This window comes from Aphidius gifuensis, linkage group LG1 (assembly GCF_014905175.1).
Source record: "Aphidius gifuensis isolate YNYX2018 linkage group LG1, ASM1490517v1, whole genome shotgun sequence".
NCBI lineage: Eukaryota > Metazoa > Arthropoda > Insecta > Hymenoptera > Braconidae > Aphidius > Aphidius gifuensis.
In genome coordinates, this window is record NC_057788.1 from 9,196,162 (window position 1) to 9,213,230 (window position 17,069).

At 23.1% G+C, this 17,069-nt stretch overlaps 2 protein-coding genes across 7 annotated transcripts; both read left to right on the forward strand.

Moving 5' to 3' along the window:
* Positions 1 to 159: 159 nt before the first annotated feature.
* LOC122847706 (radical S-adenosyl methionine domain-containing protein 2-like) lies at positions 160 to 5,452 on the forward strand. Of its 6 annotated transcripts, XM_044145532.1 has the most exons (5): positions 160 to 247; positions 1,329 to 1,434; positions 1,499 to 1,573; positions 3,166 to 3,272; positions 3,338 to 5,450. In XM_044145532.1, the coding sequence occupies exon 5, from the start codon at positions 3,962 to 3,964 to the stop codon at positions 4,967 to 4,969; it is 1,008 nt and encodes a 335-aa protein (XP_044001467.1). In that variant the 5' UTR covers positions 160 to 247; positions 1,329 to 1,434; positions 1,499 to 1,573; positions 3,166 to 3,272; positions 3,338 to 3,961; the 3' UTR covers positions 4,970 to 5,450. The 6 variants fall into 6 exon arrangements, with proteins under 6 accessions (XP_044001467.1, XP_044001469.1, XP_044001464.1 ...); XM_044145534.1 differs by lacking the exon at positions 3,166 to 3,272 and having other exon boundaries at positions 4,164 to 5,450; XM_044145529.1 differs by lacking the exons at positions 1,499 to 1,573; positions 3,166 to 3,272 and having other exon boundaries at positions 3,338 to 5,452.
* A 1,414-nt stretch (positions 5,453 to 6,866) lies between these two features.
* LOC122857846 lies at positions 6,867 to 11,414 on the forward strand. The gene is made up of 5 exons (XM_044160721.1): positions 6,867 to 7,133; positions 7,212 to 7,923; positions 10,724 to 11,100; positions 11,227 to 11,341; positions 11,410 to 11,414. Exons 1-5 carry the CDS (start codon positions 6,978 to 6,980, stop codon positions 11,412 to 11,414), a joined length of 1,365 nt encoding a protein of 454 aa, XP_044016656.1. The 5' UTR covers positions 6,867 to 6,977.
* The last annotated feature ends 5,655 nt before the right edge of the window (positions 11,415 to 17,069 follow it).

Sequence of the window (17,069 nt, forward strand, 5' to 3'; positions counted from 1 at the left end):
TATATAAATGTTATTATTATTATTTACTTTGGCTTTGACTGTAGTGGTGGTGATTTTTACATGGAGACTTGGAGAGTTCTCCACTAGGTTCGCTCAATGTTGTGTTGTCATGGTTTCTTGTTGTCTTGCTCTGTCTTGCTCGCTTGTCGACAGGTAAATTCGTCAATCGTTATTTTGTCAGTCGTTTGCACAAACTCAAGCTGAATTTATCAAACAATATTTGTTGATACTCCATTAATATATTTTTGTAAGTAATTTTTTTTATTCTTAAATTTTTGACATAAAAATAACAAACTAGTCATTACAAACTAATTAATTGTGATAATGATATTAAAAAAAAAAAATATTAATGATATTAAAAAAAAAAAAAAATCAATAAACTTATAACAAAAAAATTCATGACAATAAATCAATAGTGTTTCTTGAAATATATAAATTTTGTTTTCGTTATGGTGATCATTTATATTACGTGTTATATTTTATATTTAGATCAAGTAATTTTGCAATAATTTACAATTGTCTGATTAAGTAAAATTAATTTATCAATTGCACAATAGTGGGGAGAATTTAATAATAATATATATTGATGAAAAAATTATTTAAATTTTTAAAACAAGTATTATTTTTTAGTTATTGTTATTTGTTTTTTTTTTTTTTTTTTTGATAGGTAATTAGTGGACATTTAAAGAGTTGAAATATTTGTTAAAGATATTAATAATTAAATAATATTGCAGTCTTGTAAATTAATAATATTTTTTTTTTTTTTTTTTTGTTTAAATGGACAAATAGAGACTTTAAAAAATTGAGTAAATTGAGAAAAAATCGAAGACACTTTTGATTTATTTTCTTCCATCAATTTTATTTATTTTTTTTTTATTTTCTAATTTTTCATATGAAAATTTAATAATCCGGAGAAAAAAGCTGTAAAATAAATACTATTTTTTAAATATTCATTATGAAAAAAAAATTTTTTTTTTACTCCAACAAATTTTTATATGCAGGAAACGTATTCTAGATGAAATTAGAGTTTAAAGCGTCCAGTAAAAATTTGAGAAATCTGAGAAAAAAGCTAGATTTCTCAAATTGAGTAAATTGAGAAAAACTAGAAATAAAAACTAATTAATTGTAATATTAAGAAAAAAAAAATCAATAAACTTATAACAAAAAATTCATGACAATAGATCAATAGTGTTTCTTATAATACATAGAAGAGAGTACCTATATGTATATTTTTTTTTTTTTCGTTATGGTGATTATTTATATTTCATGTCATATGTAAATAAAATTATTTATAATAATCCTAAATGTTCATTTTTTTTTCTTAACAGCATATGAATACCATGAAAATCAAATTGAAGATGAATTTTCAAGTATTTATAAAAAGAATTAATGGAAAAAAAAATTATCTACCAACTTGATCAATCAACTGACGAGGTATGAGCTAATTTATTAAATATTTAATTTAAAAAATTTTATAAAATGAGTTTTTTTATTCTAGTTAAAACCAAAATCAAATTAAAAAAAAGAAGAAAAACTACTGAGAAAATGTAAAGAATTTTTCGCGTCTAAAATGGTAAATATTTACATAATTTTTTAAAATTAATATTCAATTAAAATGTAATGTTTAAATAACGTTTATAGAAAACACAAAAATAATACACGAAATAATTTCCAACACATATTTCAACATGAAAAAAATACATATAAATATAATCAATATTACACCTTGAGTTGAATCGCGAAAACAAAAGTAAAAAAAATCAATGTTTTTATATGAAAGATAAAATTATTTTTCTACTCAAATAACTTGTAGCTATCAAATGACAATTTATTATTATTTACTTTGGCTTTGACTGTGTGGTGGTGATTTTTACATGGAGACTTGAAGAGTTCGCCACTATGACTAGGTTCGCTCAATGTTGTGTTGTCATGGTTTTTTGTTGTCTTGCTCAGTCTTCCTCGCTTGTCGACAGGTAAATTCGTCAATCGTTACTTTGTCAGTCGTTTGCACAAACTCAAGCTGAATTTATCAAACAATATTTGTTAATACTCCATTAATATATTTTTGTAAGTAATTTTTTTTTATTCTTAAATTTTTGGAATTAAATAGATAAATAAATAAAAATTACAAACTAGTCATTACAAACTAATTAATTGTGATATTAAAAAAAAAAAAAAATTCAATAAACTTATAACAAAAAAATTCATGACAATAAATCAATAGTGTTTCTTAAAATATATAAATTTTGTTTTCGTTATGGTGATCATTTATATTTCGTGTTATATTTTATATTTGAATCAATTATTTATGCAATAATTTACAATTGTCTGATTAAATAAAATTAATTTATCAATTGCACAATAGTGAGGAGAATTTAATAATAATAATATATATTGATGAGAAAATTATTTAAATTTTTAAAACAAGTATTATTTTTTAGTTATTGTTATTTGTTTGTTTTTTTTTTTTTTTTTTTTTTTTGATAAGTAATTAGTGGACATTTAAAAAGTTGAAATATCTGTTGGAGATATTAATAATTAAATAACATTGCAGTCATGTAAATTAATAATATTTTTTTTTTTTTTTTTTGTTTAAATGGACAAATAGAGACTTTTAAAAATTGAGTAAATTGAGAAAAAATCGAAGACACTTTTGATTTATTTTCTTCCAGCTTTTCTTCCATCAATTTTATTTATTTTTTTTTTTATTCTCTAATTGTTCATATGAAAATTTAATAAACCGGAGAAAAAAGCTGTAAAATACTGTTTTTTAAATTTTCATTATGAAAAAAAATTTTTTTTTTACTCCAACAAATTTTTATGTACAGGAAACGATTCCAGATGGAATTAGATAGTTCAAAGCGTCCAGTAAAAATTTGAGAAATTTGAGAAAAAAGCTTGGTTTTAAAGTTGAGTAAATTGAGAAAAACTAGTAATACAAACTATAATTAATTGTAATATTAAAAAAAAAAAAAAAAAAAAAATCAATAAACTTATAACAAAAATTCATAACAATAAATCAATAGTGTTTCCTAAAATACATAGAAGAGAGTACCTATATATTTTTTTTTCGTTATGGTGATTATTTATATTTCGTGTCGTATGTGAATGAATTTTTAAAATTATTTATAATAATACTAATTGTTTGTTTTTTTTTTTTAACAGCATATGAAAACCATGAAAATTAAATTGAAGATGAATTTTGGAGTATTTATAAAAATAATTAATGGAAAAAAAAAATTATCTACCAACTTGATAAATCAACTGACGAGGTATGAGCTAATTTATTAAATATTTAATTTAAAAAATTTTATAAAATGAGTCTTTTTATTTTTAGTTTAAACCAAAAAGAAATTAAAAAAAAGAAGAAAAACTGCTGAGAAAATGTGAAGAATTTTTCGGGTCTAAAATGGTAAATATTTACATAATTTTTTAAAATTAATATTCAATTAAAACGTAATGTTTAAATAACATTTATAGAAAACACAAAAATAATACACGAAATAATTTCCAACACATACTTCAACATGAAAAAAATACATATAAATATAATCAATATTACACCTTGAGTTGAATCGCGAAAACAAAAGTAAAAAAAAATCAATGTTTCTATATGAAAGATAAAATTATTTTTCTACTCAAATAACATGTAGCTATCAAATGACAATTTATTATCATTAAAATAATATTTTAATAAATAAATTTAACATTATCAATATAAATATCAAATTAACTTCATCTACTTTTGACACTTGATCTTAAAAATCACAATAAAAAGCTCGAAATAATATAATAAAAATAAACAATTGTCATTTTGCAATTAAAAAAATGTCATTCTTATTCCATTACTACAACAGACAGTACCTCGTCACTAATTTTATGCAAGTTATATTTTTCTTTACACACACATACAACAACAGTTTCTGATAATTCTGGGAATCCCAGTGTTTTATTCATCAATATGTTTGTGTCATCAAAAAAATTACTAATTAATTTATGTAATTATTTACGTAAATTAATTATAAAAATAATATTATTAAAAATAATTTCACGTACATTACGTATTAATATAAATAAATTAATGAAAAAAACAGTTCCAGTTAGTGTTAATTATCATTTTACAAGACAGTGTAATTACAGCTGTGGATTTTGTTTTCATACAGCAAAAACATCATATGTATTACCTCTGGATGTTGCTAAACATGGCTTGACACTTTTAGCAAATGCTGGTATGAAAAAAATTAATTTTTCTGGTGGTGAGCCATTTATTAAAGCTGAATTTATGGGTGAATTAATTAAATATTGTAAAATTGATTTATCATGGGCAAATATTAATGTATCAATTGTTAGTAATGGTAGTTTAATACGTGAAAATTGGATGCGTTGTTATGGTGAATATGTTGATATACTTGCAATATCATGTGATTCATTTGATAAACCAACAAATGATATTATTGGTAGACGTCAAGGTTCACGTACTGATCATGTTGGAAAACTAAAAAAAGTTAAAGAATGGTGTGATTATTATAAAATTGCATTTAAAATAAATACAGTTATTAATACTTACAATCTTCATGAAGATTTTACAAATAATATTACTCAACTTGGACCAATTAGATGGAAAGTATTTCAGTGTTTATTACTTGAAGGTGAAAATTCTGGTGAAGATGCATTACGTAATGCAAAACCTTTTTACATAACTGATGTTGAATTTGATGATTTTTTAAAACGACATAAAGGAGTTGCCAATATGGTACCAGAAAATAATACTGATATGTGCAACAGTTATTTAATTCTTGATGAGTATATGCAATTTTTAAATTGTCAAGGTGGCAAAAAAATTGCATCGAAATCATTACTTGATATTGGAGTTGATGAGGCACTTGGAAAATCTGGTTTTGATGAAAAAACATTTTTTAAACGTGGTGGTATTTATGTTTGGAGTAAACGAGATTTACTTGACTGGTGAATCTTTGTTTTATCCTTTAATCATTCACAAATATGATTTAATCATTATTAAAATTGAACAGCTTATATTGATTTAAAAAAAATAATGATAACTTATTGTAAACAATGAAATACTTACGAAAAAATAAATATCAAGATTTATTATTTTTTTTTTTATTATTATTTGAAAATGTTTATTGAATTTTTGTTGAGATATTTCTAGATGACATAGTTTCAGGTGCTATTTGAAGAATCTATCAATGTGCCAGATGATTTATCAAATTAACTGATATTTTTTATGTAATTTTCAGCAATCCAGTACCATGATGAATTTTAATTTTAATATTGATATTTTTTGTCTAGCATTATAATCCATGTTAAAGGTCATTTTTCCAAATGAGATGCCTGGAAAATATTTAAAGAAATTAACATTTTATTAATTTATAAAATTCAAAAAGTATATATTCACCTGTTGAGTGATTTATTGATGAACTTGTTAAATGTACTGCATAAAATTTTTGTTATAAATTTGTTTACACTTTTATTATTTCAACTTTTTTATCATGAAAATTTTAGTCATGCATAATTATTATTATAATTATTTTTAATAACTAAAAAATTATTTTATTTTCTAATAATTTGTCAATTTTTCTTTGTAATCTTGTTTGTTTTTAATTGTTTTTTTTTTAATAATTTCTTTTTCAAAGGAGCTCTTTTTTTTTCTGATAATATTTCATCACAGCTGCTATTATCGATAACTGTTCATCTCCTGGTATGTATTAAGATATTTTTCATTTTTTACACCTGTTGATTTACTGCAACTAGATGTTTTTTAGAAACCTTGTTTTTCTTTTTTACTCATATTGAAATTTGTGTTTCGTCTTTGGATATGTATCGATGTTGCTTTTTTATTTTTTCTTCTCAACATTTTATATTTCTGAAATTAAATAAATATATAAATAAATTAGTCACTATACTCATAATGAATAAATAATTTTATAATAATTAAATGTTTTTCTATAATAATATTATCATAAAGTGTTAATCGAATCGAATTTCAAATTCATTTATTGATCCATATCTTATGACATTATATAGGGCAGTGGGAATAATGTATAGATTTTTCTTTATCGTTGTGAGTAGACTCTCTGCTTGGGGGTTTGTATTAAAATATACTGTTTATTTTTACAAATAATTAATAGGATATTTAAAAAAATTAACAATAAAGACGAATTAACAATAACAGATCAACGAATTAAAAGACATTATATACTATCTCGTAAGCTCGTGCATCTTGAAAAATTAATAATTATTATTACAAGAAGCAATTGGCCCAATTGATCAGTGTCTTCTAACTAAATAATTATTTTTTTTCTATTTTTTTAAAAAAAACTTGAATGATATCCTTCACAATATTGAACATAAAATATCATGGTATAATTAACTAACTACAACTTTTCCAAAATAATTGTATCCAGGGTAAAAATTTCAGAATCACACACTGCACAATCACACACTGCATCACACACTGCATTGTAAAAATAAAAAATAATTATAATGCCAAATTTTATAAATTACTTATTGAATATTATTTATTAAAGAAAAAAAAAATAATAATAATAATAACAATGAACAATATGTGTCGTGGCGAGATTATTGGTAGTAAAAGACAAAAACTTGTTTCGAATTTCACCACGTCAGTTTATTAAATTTTTTCGACTATATACAATGTAGATAGCAAATAATTTATTCATATACTATATATTTTTTTATTTTCCCCTTGATCGATAACATTGAATTATTAAATACGTTAATAATATGTTTGTGGAAAAAATATTTCTTTCTGGATTTATATATATTTTTTTATTTTTCTTTCTACGTACAATTAATAATTCACAGTGAAAATATTATATATTCTAGAGACTGTAGGGTACGTATATACATCATCATAAATAAAATTTATTCTATATCCTGACCAGTGTTAGTAAATAACATACTATTTTTTTTTTGTAATTTTTTTTTCTTTCTATATGGAACTTGACAAAAAAATGAACAATGTTAAATGGAATAAAGACACTGAGTATGCTCTTGGACTTCACAAAAAGTTGATAAATTTTTTGGGATATTGGCCAACAGAGTATCAAAAATTGGCAAAAATAAGAGTTATTATCATCAGTGTTATACTGGTGAATATTATATAATTTTATAATTATTAATTAATAATTATTGTGGATATAAAAAAATTAATCATTAAAATAATTTAGATTGCTGTTGTGATAATTTTTATTAGAAATTTTATTCTATACGGTAATTGTGGAACTGACGAAGAATTAGCTGAAACATTAATTATAGCGACAGCAAATATAATGTCAATTATAAAAGTACTACTATCCTGGTATCACAAAAATCATTACAATTATATTATAAATTCACTAATCAAAGATTGGCATTGCGTTAATGATAATAATTCACGTAAAATAATGTTAAAATACGCAAAAATTGGACGAAACATATTAATTTTCCAATTACTTGGATCATATGGAACATTAATTTCATTGTTTATACGTTATCCATCTACAGATGAAGTGGTCAATAAATATAATAATGATACAATATTATTAAGAAATATTCCATATGGACTACGTTGTTGGATACCTTTAACGATGCCATGGAATCTTTATGTTGGACATTATTTAATGTTGTGTATTAATGGTTTTGTAACAGTAACAGCATACATAGGTGGTTGTCTATTTATGTTTACAATTGCAATTCACATTTGTGGACAATTTGATATTTTACATAATAGCATTGAAAATGTCATTGGTGTTGAAAATTATAAACAACAATGTTTTATTATTAAAAAATTTGTCATAAGACATAATGAATTGCTTGAAATTTTAAAACAATTTGAAGAAGCTTGTAATATTATTATATTTTTTGAAGTATTTACAAATGCCATTGGAATTTGTATTAACGGTAAATAATTTTGATTTAATATGCCAATAATTAATATATCTTTATATAATATTTTTAATGTAAAGACAAAAAATTTTGATGTATCAATAATTTATAGACAAAATAATTCATATAAATCATCAATACCAATTTCATTTGACGGCGGGAAAAATTCAAAATATGAATATGTCAAATTTTAAAGATATTGTTAAATCGATATTTTCATATTTGTCTATTCTTCGTTTGATGTTTAAAAATTAAAATTTATTATGTTTTTATTATTAAAATTAAATATTGTTATTGCATGTTTATTAAACTTTTTATGTAATTTAATGTCATAAAAAAAAATTTTTTAATAGGTGTATAAATAAACTGCCATCAGGAGTTCAACACACATAAATTTAATTGTTTTTTTTATTTTTTTTTTTTCTCAATTTATTTTAATTTAAAAAATAAAATCTCGATAATATGCTTAGAATTTTTTTTTGATTTTATTTTCATCTCGACAGGGCCCCAACATAATTACAGAAAATATTTTTCAGAGCGGTAAATCAATTTTTTATGAAAAATTTGAGTTGTCATAAGTATGATAAAAAAATTAAAAATTAAATAATTACCTTCTAAATACTCTAGCTATTTCTAGGTATCTAGTCAGTTCAAAATATGATGTAAAAAACACATGATTATTTTTAAGAGGAGATAAAAAATATATACACAAGATGAAAAAAAATAATTTGATATATATTTGCAACGTTTAAAGAGTAAGTATATATATGTTATGTAAAAATATTATCTCATTAGATTCAATTTTTTTTCTAGATTTTACGAATGTAATATGAATTTTTATTTATAACACCAAGTAAAATGCAAAACATAAACTTGTCTAATTTCAAAGATATTGTTAAATCTATATATGGGGCATTCTTAGTCAAGTCACGGGGTCATCTGCCTGACCCCCTGCGATTTTGATAAGACGAGCAATTTTTGGTTGATTTTCGGCCGAAATTAAGTCTCTAATTTTTTTGAATTTTTTCATCAATTTTTCTAGACTCCATTATCTTAAATATCACTAATTATGGAATTTCTCAAAAGGGACCCTTTTTTTTTTCTTGAATTTTTTTTTACAAAATAAGGTACACAATACACGCACTTTAAGCATCGCAAAAATCTGGGCCCAGAAATATAAATATTTTATTTCGATTTTTGAAAATTTTATTTACAGCAAAATCGATTTCTAAAAAAGCAGAAACTAAAAATTCACCGAGCAAAAATCTAGTTTCATTTAAATTTTTTGAAACCAAAAATGAATAAAATATCCATTTTGAAAAAAAAAAAATTTTTTTCTGAAAACAAAAATGTTTTTTGCTGAAAACAAAAATTTTGTTTGCTGTAAATAAAATTTTCAAAAATCAAAATAAAATATTTATATTTCTGGGCCCAGATTTTTGCGATGCTTAAAATGCGTGTATTGTGCACCTTATTTTGTAAAAAGAAATTCAGGAAAAAAAAAAGGGTCTCTTTTGAGAAATTCCATAATTAGTGATATTTAAGATAATGGAGTCTATAAAAATTGATGAAAAAATTCAAAAAAATTAGAGAGTCTTATCAAAATCGCAGGGGGTCAGGCAGATGACCCCGTGATTTGACTAAGAATGCCCCATATATTTTCTTATTTAAAAGTAATATTGTATTTACCTTCTACATTAATCCAACGCAATAAATTAATTTTGTCTTTTTCCAACTAGATGTTTTAGTTTCAACAATCTAAAGTTCGTATGTCAACTTGTTGATAAACACCTTGAAATCATCACATTGTATAATAAAACTTGAAAAAATTCTAAAAACCTTTTTAATATAATGTCAAATTTTATATAAACTACTAAAGGTAAGTTTTTTTATTTAATTATATGACTATATATATATATATAACAATGTGTCTTTGCTTAATTATTGAAAATAAAACAGCTAAAATTTTATCCAACTACATAAGTTGATTAAACTTTTTGTACTATTATAAATAAATTTATAAATACGATAAAATATTTTTTTATTTTCCCCTTTTCGATCGATAACATTGAATATTAAAAACGTCAAATATACAATATGTATATTCGAAGAAAAAATATTATTTTTTATTTTTCTCTCTACGTACAATTAATTATTCATAGTGAAAACATACAATGTAGATAAAAAATAAATGTATAGACTACAAAAAACATTTTCTATCGATAACAGTGAATTATTAATATGTTAAATATATGTTTGTGAAAAAATATTTCTTTCTGGATTTATATATATTTTTTTATTTTTCTTTCTATACGTATAATTAATGATTCAGGGTGAAAATATTATATATTCTAGAGACAGCAGGTAGGTATACATTGTAGGTATACATTGTATACATTGTCATAAATAAAATTTATTCTATATCTTGACCAGTGTTAGTAAACAACATAGTATTTTCATTTCTAACATTTTTTTCTTTCTATATGGAACTTGAAAAAAACAATAACGATGCTAAATGGAATAAAGACACTGAATATGCTCTTGGGCTTCACAGAAACTTGATAAACTTTTTGGGATATTGGCCTACAAAGTATCAAAAATTAGCAAAAATAAGAGTGATTATCATCAGTGTAATACTGGTGAATATTAATTTTATAATTATTAATTAATAATTGTGGATATAAAAAAATTAATCATCAAAATAATTTTAAAAAAATTTAGATTGCTGTTGTGATAATTTTTATTAGAAATTTAATTTTATACGGTAATTGTGGAACTGACGAAGAATTTATTGATACATTAATTATAATGACAGCAAATTTAATGTCAACTATAAAAGTTATATTATGCTGGCATCACAAAAATCATTACAATAATATTTTACAATCGATAATCGAAGATTGGTATTGTGTTAATGATAATAAGACACGTAAAATAATGTTAAAGTACGCAAAAATTGGACGAAATATATTAATTTTTCAATTAATTGGATCATATGGAACATTAATTCCAATGTTTGTACGTTATCCATCTACAGATGAAGTGGTCAGTAAATATAATAATGAAACAATATTATTGAGAGACATTCCAAGTGGTCTTCGTTGCTGGATACCTTTAACAATGCCATGGTATCTTTACGTTGGACATTATTTAATTTTTTGTATTAATGGTTTTGTAACAGTAACTGCTTACGTAGGCAGTACTCTTTTCATGTTTACAATTGCAATTCACATTTGTGGACAATTTGATATTTTACATAAAAGTATTGAAAATGTTGTTGGTATAAAAAATTATAAACAGCAATTTTTCATTATTAAGAAATTTGTCATACGACATAATGAATTACTTGAACTTTTATCACAATTTGAAGAAGCTTGTAATATTATTATATTTTTCGAAGTATTTACAAATACATTTGGTATTTGCATAAACGGTAAATAATTTTAATTTAAATTTTGATAATTTTTGAGTATATATTTAAATGTTTTTTTCAATATACAGGATGAAGCGTAAATGGCGAACACTGAGTATACTACGAGATTGTACGTGAAATTTTAAATAGTAAATGTTTTTACAGTTTGGGTCTACGACGCTTTGTGACTGAGTTATTAACGTTTTAAGTTGACCAATGAGAATCGAGCGTCGATAATTATTATCATTATGGCGTCTGAACCCACGTGTGTGTTTACGCGCCATGGATTAAATTGTTTTTGTTTTTTTAATTAATTCAAAATTCGAACGCCAGGTAGAGCTAAATCATAAATTCGCTGGATGAATGCGCAGCTGCATACTCACACACACAGCACTCACACTAATTATGACAAAATAATCACTTATAATTTAAAATCACATTTATATTTTTGATCACATTATGTGATTTATTTTTTGATCACATTTTAATTAAAAATACTTTTATATTTTTTTGATCACATTATGTGATTATTCTATCAATGTGATCAATAAATAAATCACATAATGTGATCAAAAAATATAAATGTGATTTTAAATTAGAAATGATCATATTTTTGATCACATTATGTGATTTATGTATTGATCACATTGATAGAATAATCACATAATGTGATCAAAAAAATATAAAAGTATTTTTAATTAAAATGTGATCAAAAAATAAATCACATAATGTGATCATGGTAGAAATATACAGGTAGGTCCATGCGCATACGTTTTTTTAAGCCAATAAGAAGTGCTGACCACCGGTTGCCATATTGGCTAAAGTGGCGCGACTTTATTTAAATCATAAATTAAAATACATATTAAAGATGATCTTAGTAGAAGATTAAAATAATAAAAATACATAAACAAATGATTAATTATATAAAAAATAAAAAATAAAATACATATTAAGCTTTGTTACATATTTTTTTTAACTTATTTTTCTTTTTTTTTTTTTTTTTTTATCTTCTATAATTTGCTCATTAAAAACTCTGAGTCAAATGTACGTACAAGTATGTACCAAACATTGTATTGCATCCAGTGCAATATATATATTGTTCTTTTTATGCAAACTTTTAGTTTGTTAACTAAATATGTAAAAATTTCTTTTATTTTGCAGTAAAAGTTCAATTTCTAATTGTTTTGCAACATCTATAAATACGTAGAATTATCAAATAATATTTTTAAAGTTTTTATTTATGATTAATGTAACTTTTAAGCATGCCATACATAAATAATTAACAGTACAATAATAATAATATGACGGACACACAGATTTACACACATGCAAACAAGATGGCCGCCAATGGTCTGCGCAGTAGATTTTTATTTTCGTCCGAGGCATGGACATACCTGTATATTTCTACCATGAATGTGATCAAAAATATAAATGTGATTTTAAATTATAAGTGATTATTTTGTCATAATTAATGTGAGTGCTGTGTGTGTGAGTATGCAGCTGCGCATTCATCCAGCGAATTTATGATTTAGCTCTACCTGGCGTTCGAATTTTGAATTAATTAAAAAAACAAAAACAATTTAATCCATGGCGCGTAAACACACACGTGGGTTCAGACGCCATAATGATAATAATTATCGACGCTCGATTCTCATTGGTCAACTTAAAACGTTAATAACTCAGTCACAAAGCGTCGTAGACCCAAACTGTAAAAACATTTACTATTTAAAATTTCACGTACAATCTCGTAGTATACTCAGTGTTCGCCATTTACGCTTCATCTTGTATAGATAAAAAATTTGGATGTATCAATAATATATACGATAAATATCAATAGTTTATAGACGAAATAAAAAAAAATTAATATAAAAAAAAATTTTTTTTACAGGATTTATGATAATACAATCACTTCAAGGTTCTGATGAAATAACCATAATATTAAAAATGATTGTGAGAATGTTTATTTACTTTTTGCAAATATTTTTATACAGTTTTATCGGCGAAAATTTATCAAATCGAGCTGAAAATCTACAATCATCAATTTATAATTGCAATTGGTATGAATTTATACCACACAATGTCAAAGATATGTCATTTATAATACTTCGTACAAAGTATGAATTTCATTTGACGGCGGGAAAAATTCAAAATATGAATATGTCAAATTTCAAAAATACTATTAAATCGATATTTTCATATTTGTCTATTCTTCGTTTAATGTTTGAAAATTAAAATTTATAGTTCGCGTGGTACATAATAATAAAATGAAATTATTTGTTATTTCTTGCTAATTAAACTTTTTATGTGATTCATTGTTATAAAAATGAGTTTTTCAATAGGTGTATAAATAAACTGCCATCGCAGGAGTTTAACAAACGTAATTTCAATTAATTTTTTTTTTTATTTATTATATTTATTTCAATTTAATAAAAAATACTACTTGTTTATACTTTTATAATTAATCTTTTTAGATTTTATATTCTCATTAAAAAAATTTATCAATTTTTACTTTTTTTTTTCTTCAACTCTTCAGGACTTCAACATAACTATAATAAATATATGAAAAAAGATGAAAAAAAAAATTTAATATATATTTGCAACGTCTAAAAAGTAAGTATCTAGACACGTAAAAATATTTTCCTATGTACCTATTTCATTTTTTTTCTAGATTTTACGGAATTACGGATGCAATATGAATTTTATAAAATAGCAGGTAAAATGCAAAACATGAACTTGTCCAATTTTAAAGATAATGTTAAATTTATATTTATTATTTTTACGATTGATGTTTTAAAAGTAATATTATATTTACCTTCTACTTTAATCCAATGCAATCTATCTAATTTCTTCTTTTTCCAACTAGATTAATAATATTTTAATTTCAACAGACTGAAGTTTGTCTGTGAACTTGTCGATATAAACACTTTGAAATAATCACATTGTATAATAAAACTTGAAAAAATTCTAAAAACCTTTTTTAGTAATTTCAAATTTTATATAAACTACTAAAGGTAAGTTTTTTTATTTAATTATATGACTGTATACCTATATAACAATGCGTCTTTGCTTTATTATTGAAAATGAAATGTATAAAATTTTATGCGAACTACGTCAGTTCATAGAACTTTTTGTACTATAATAAATAAATTTATAAATACGATAAAATATTTTTTTATTTTCCCCTTTTCAATCGATAACATTGAATTATTAAATACGTTAAATATACAATATGCATGTTCGCAAAAAAAAATATTATTTTTTATTTTTCTTTCTACGTACATACAATTAATAATTCATAGTGAAAATATTATATATTCTAGAGACTGTATAGGGTAGGTATATACATCCTCATAAATAAAATTTATTTTATATCTTGACCAGTGTTAGTAAACAACATAGTATTTTCATTTCTAACATTTTTTTCTTTCTATATGGAACTTGAAGAAAAAAATAACAATGTTAAATGGAATAAAGACACTGAGTATGCTCTTGGACTTCACAAAAAGTTGATAAATTTTTTGGGATATTGGCCTACAGAGTATCAAAAATTGGCAAAAATAAGAGTTATTATCATCAATGTTTTACTGGTGAATATTAATTTTATAATTATTAATCAATCATTATTGTGGATATAAAAAAATTAATCATGAAAATAATAAAGAAAAAAATTTAGATTGCTGTTGTGATATTTTTTATTAGAAATTTAATTTTACATGGTAATTGTGGAACTAACGAAGAATTTGTTGATACATTAACAATAATAACAGCAACTTTAATGTCAATTATAAAAATTATATTACCTTGTTATCACAAAAAACTTTACAATAATATTATAAATTCATTAATCAATGATTGGAATAATTGTGATACCCATAATGTTGATGATAATGATGATAAATCACATGAAACAATGTTAAAATATGCAAAAATTGGAAGAATTGTATTGATTATTCAATCGATTGGAGCATATGGATCATTGATTCCAATGATTTTACGTTATCCATCTCTTATTGAAGAAACAAATGAATATAATAATGATACAATATTGTTGAGAAATATTCCAATTGGTCCACGATGTTGGATATCACTTACAATGTCATGGTATCTTTATGTTGGATATTATTTTTTAATTTGTATTCATATAATAATCACAGTGACAGCATACATAGGTGGTTGTGTATTTATATTTACAATTGCGATGCATTTTTGTGGACAATTTGATATTTTACATAATAGTATTGAAAATGTGGTTTGTGATAAAAATCATAAACAACAATGTTTTATTATTAAAAAATTTGTCATAAGACATAATGAATTACTTGAACTTTTGAAACAATTTGAAGAGGCTTGTCATATTATTATATTTTTTGAAGTATTTACAAATACATTTGGAATTTGCATAAGCGGTAAGTAATTGTAATTTAATATCTTGATAATTTATGAGTATATTTAAATGTTTTTTTTTTTTTTTTTCAATATACTTGTATCATTTTTAAGTTAAAAAATTAATATAAAAAAATTTTCTTCACAGGATTTATGATGATACAATCACTTCAAGCTTCTGATGAAATAATCATGGTGCTGAAAATGATTGTAAGAATGTTTATTTTCTTTTTGCAAATATTTTTATATTGTTTTATCGGTGAAAATTTATCAAATCGAGCTGAAAATTTACAATTAGCAATTTATAACTGCAATTGGTATGAATTTACACCACATAATGTTAAAGATATGTCATTTATAATACTTCGTACAAAGTATGAATTTCATTTGACGGCGGGAAAAATTCAAAATATGAATATGTCAAATTTTAAAGATACTATTAAATCGATATTTTCATATTTGTCTATTCTTCGTTTAATGTTTGAAAATTAAAATTTATTATGTGTTAATTAATAAAATTGTATTATTTGTTATCTTATTCTACTTAAGCTTTCTATGCGATTTATTGTCACATTGAAACTGATTTTCAACTCTTCAGGTGCATTAACATTAATTATTTTTTTTCGTAGAACAATTAAATTGTAAAAAAAATTGAATGACTATAGAGTAAGTTGAAAAACTAAAATTTAAATAATACCCTTTTATAATTCTTACAGACTTTCGAGGTATCTTGTAGGTTTAGAAGATAATGTAAACCCTCAACTCTTTGAAGGCTCAAAAAGATGACAAAACTATAAACCACATAATTATGTAACAGCTTTATTTTTACAGAGAAAAAAAAATATACACAATAAGATGATCATAAAACTGTGCGTATATATATTCCAATGTGTACATTTAGATTATGTTTTTTTATGGTACGAGTGTGTGAATGCCAACACAACAACATTTCACATTACATAAGAATTTAGCTATAAGAATTTATCACAATAAATATTTTCCCTCTCTTTTTTATTCAAGCTGAGTCACTTAATTATTAATAAGTACATATGTATAAAAAAAATTTTATTCGCAGAGAAAGAAAAAATAATATTTGCAATATTTTTATTTTTTTTCTGTGCAAATTAATAATTCAAATTAAAGGCATTTATTATTCAAGAGTGTCTATAGACACACGCGACAGAAAAGAAAGCAACCCTTCCTATGAAATGTAAATATTTAATATTCACAAAAATAAAAAAATATTCTTGCTTTACTATTTTTTTTTTTTCTTATATACACTGCAGTTTGATATTGTTTCGAATAACATCAACACTTTAGTGTGTTTACTATATATCACCATGAAGTCTGATAAAAATATTTTTAA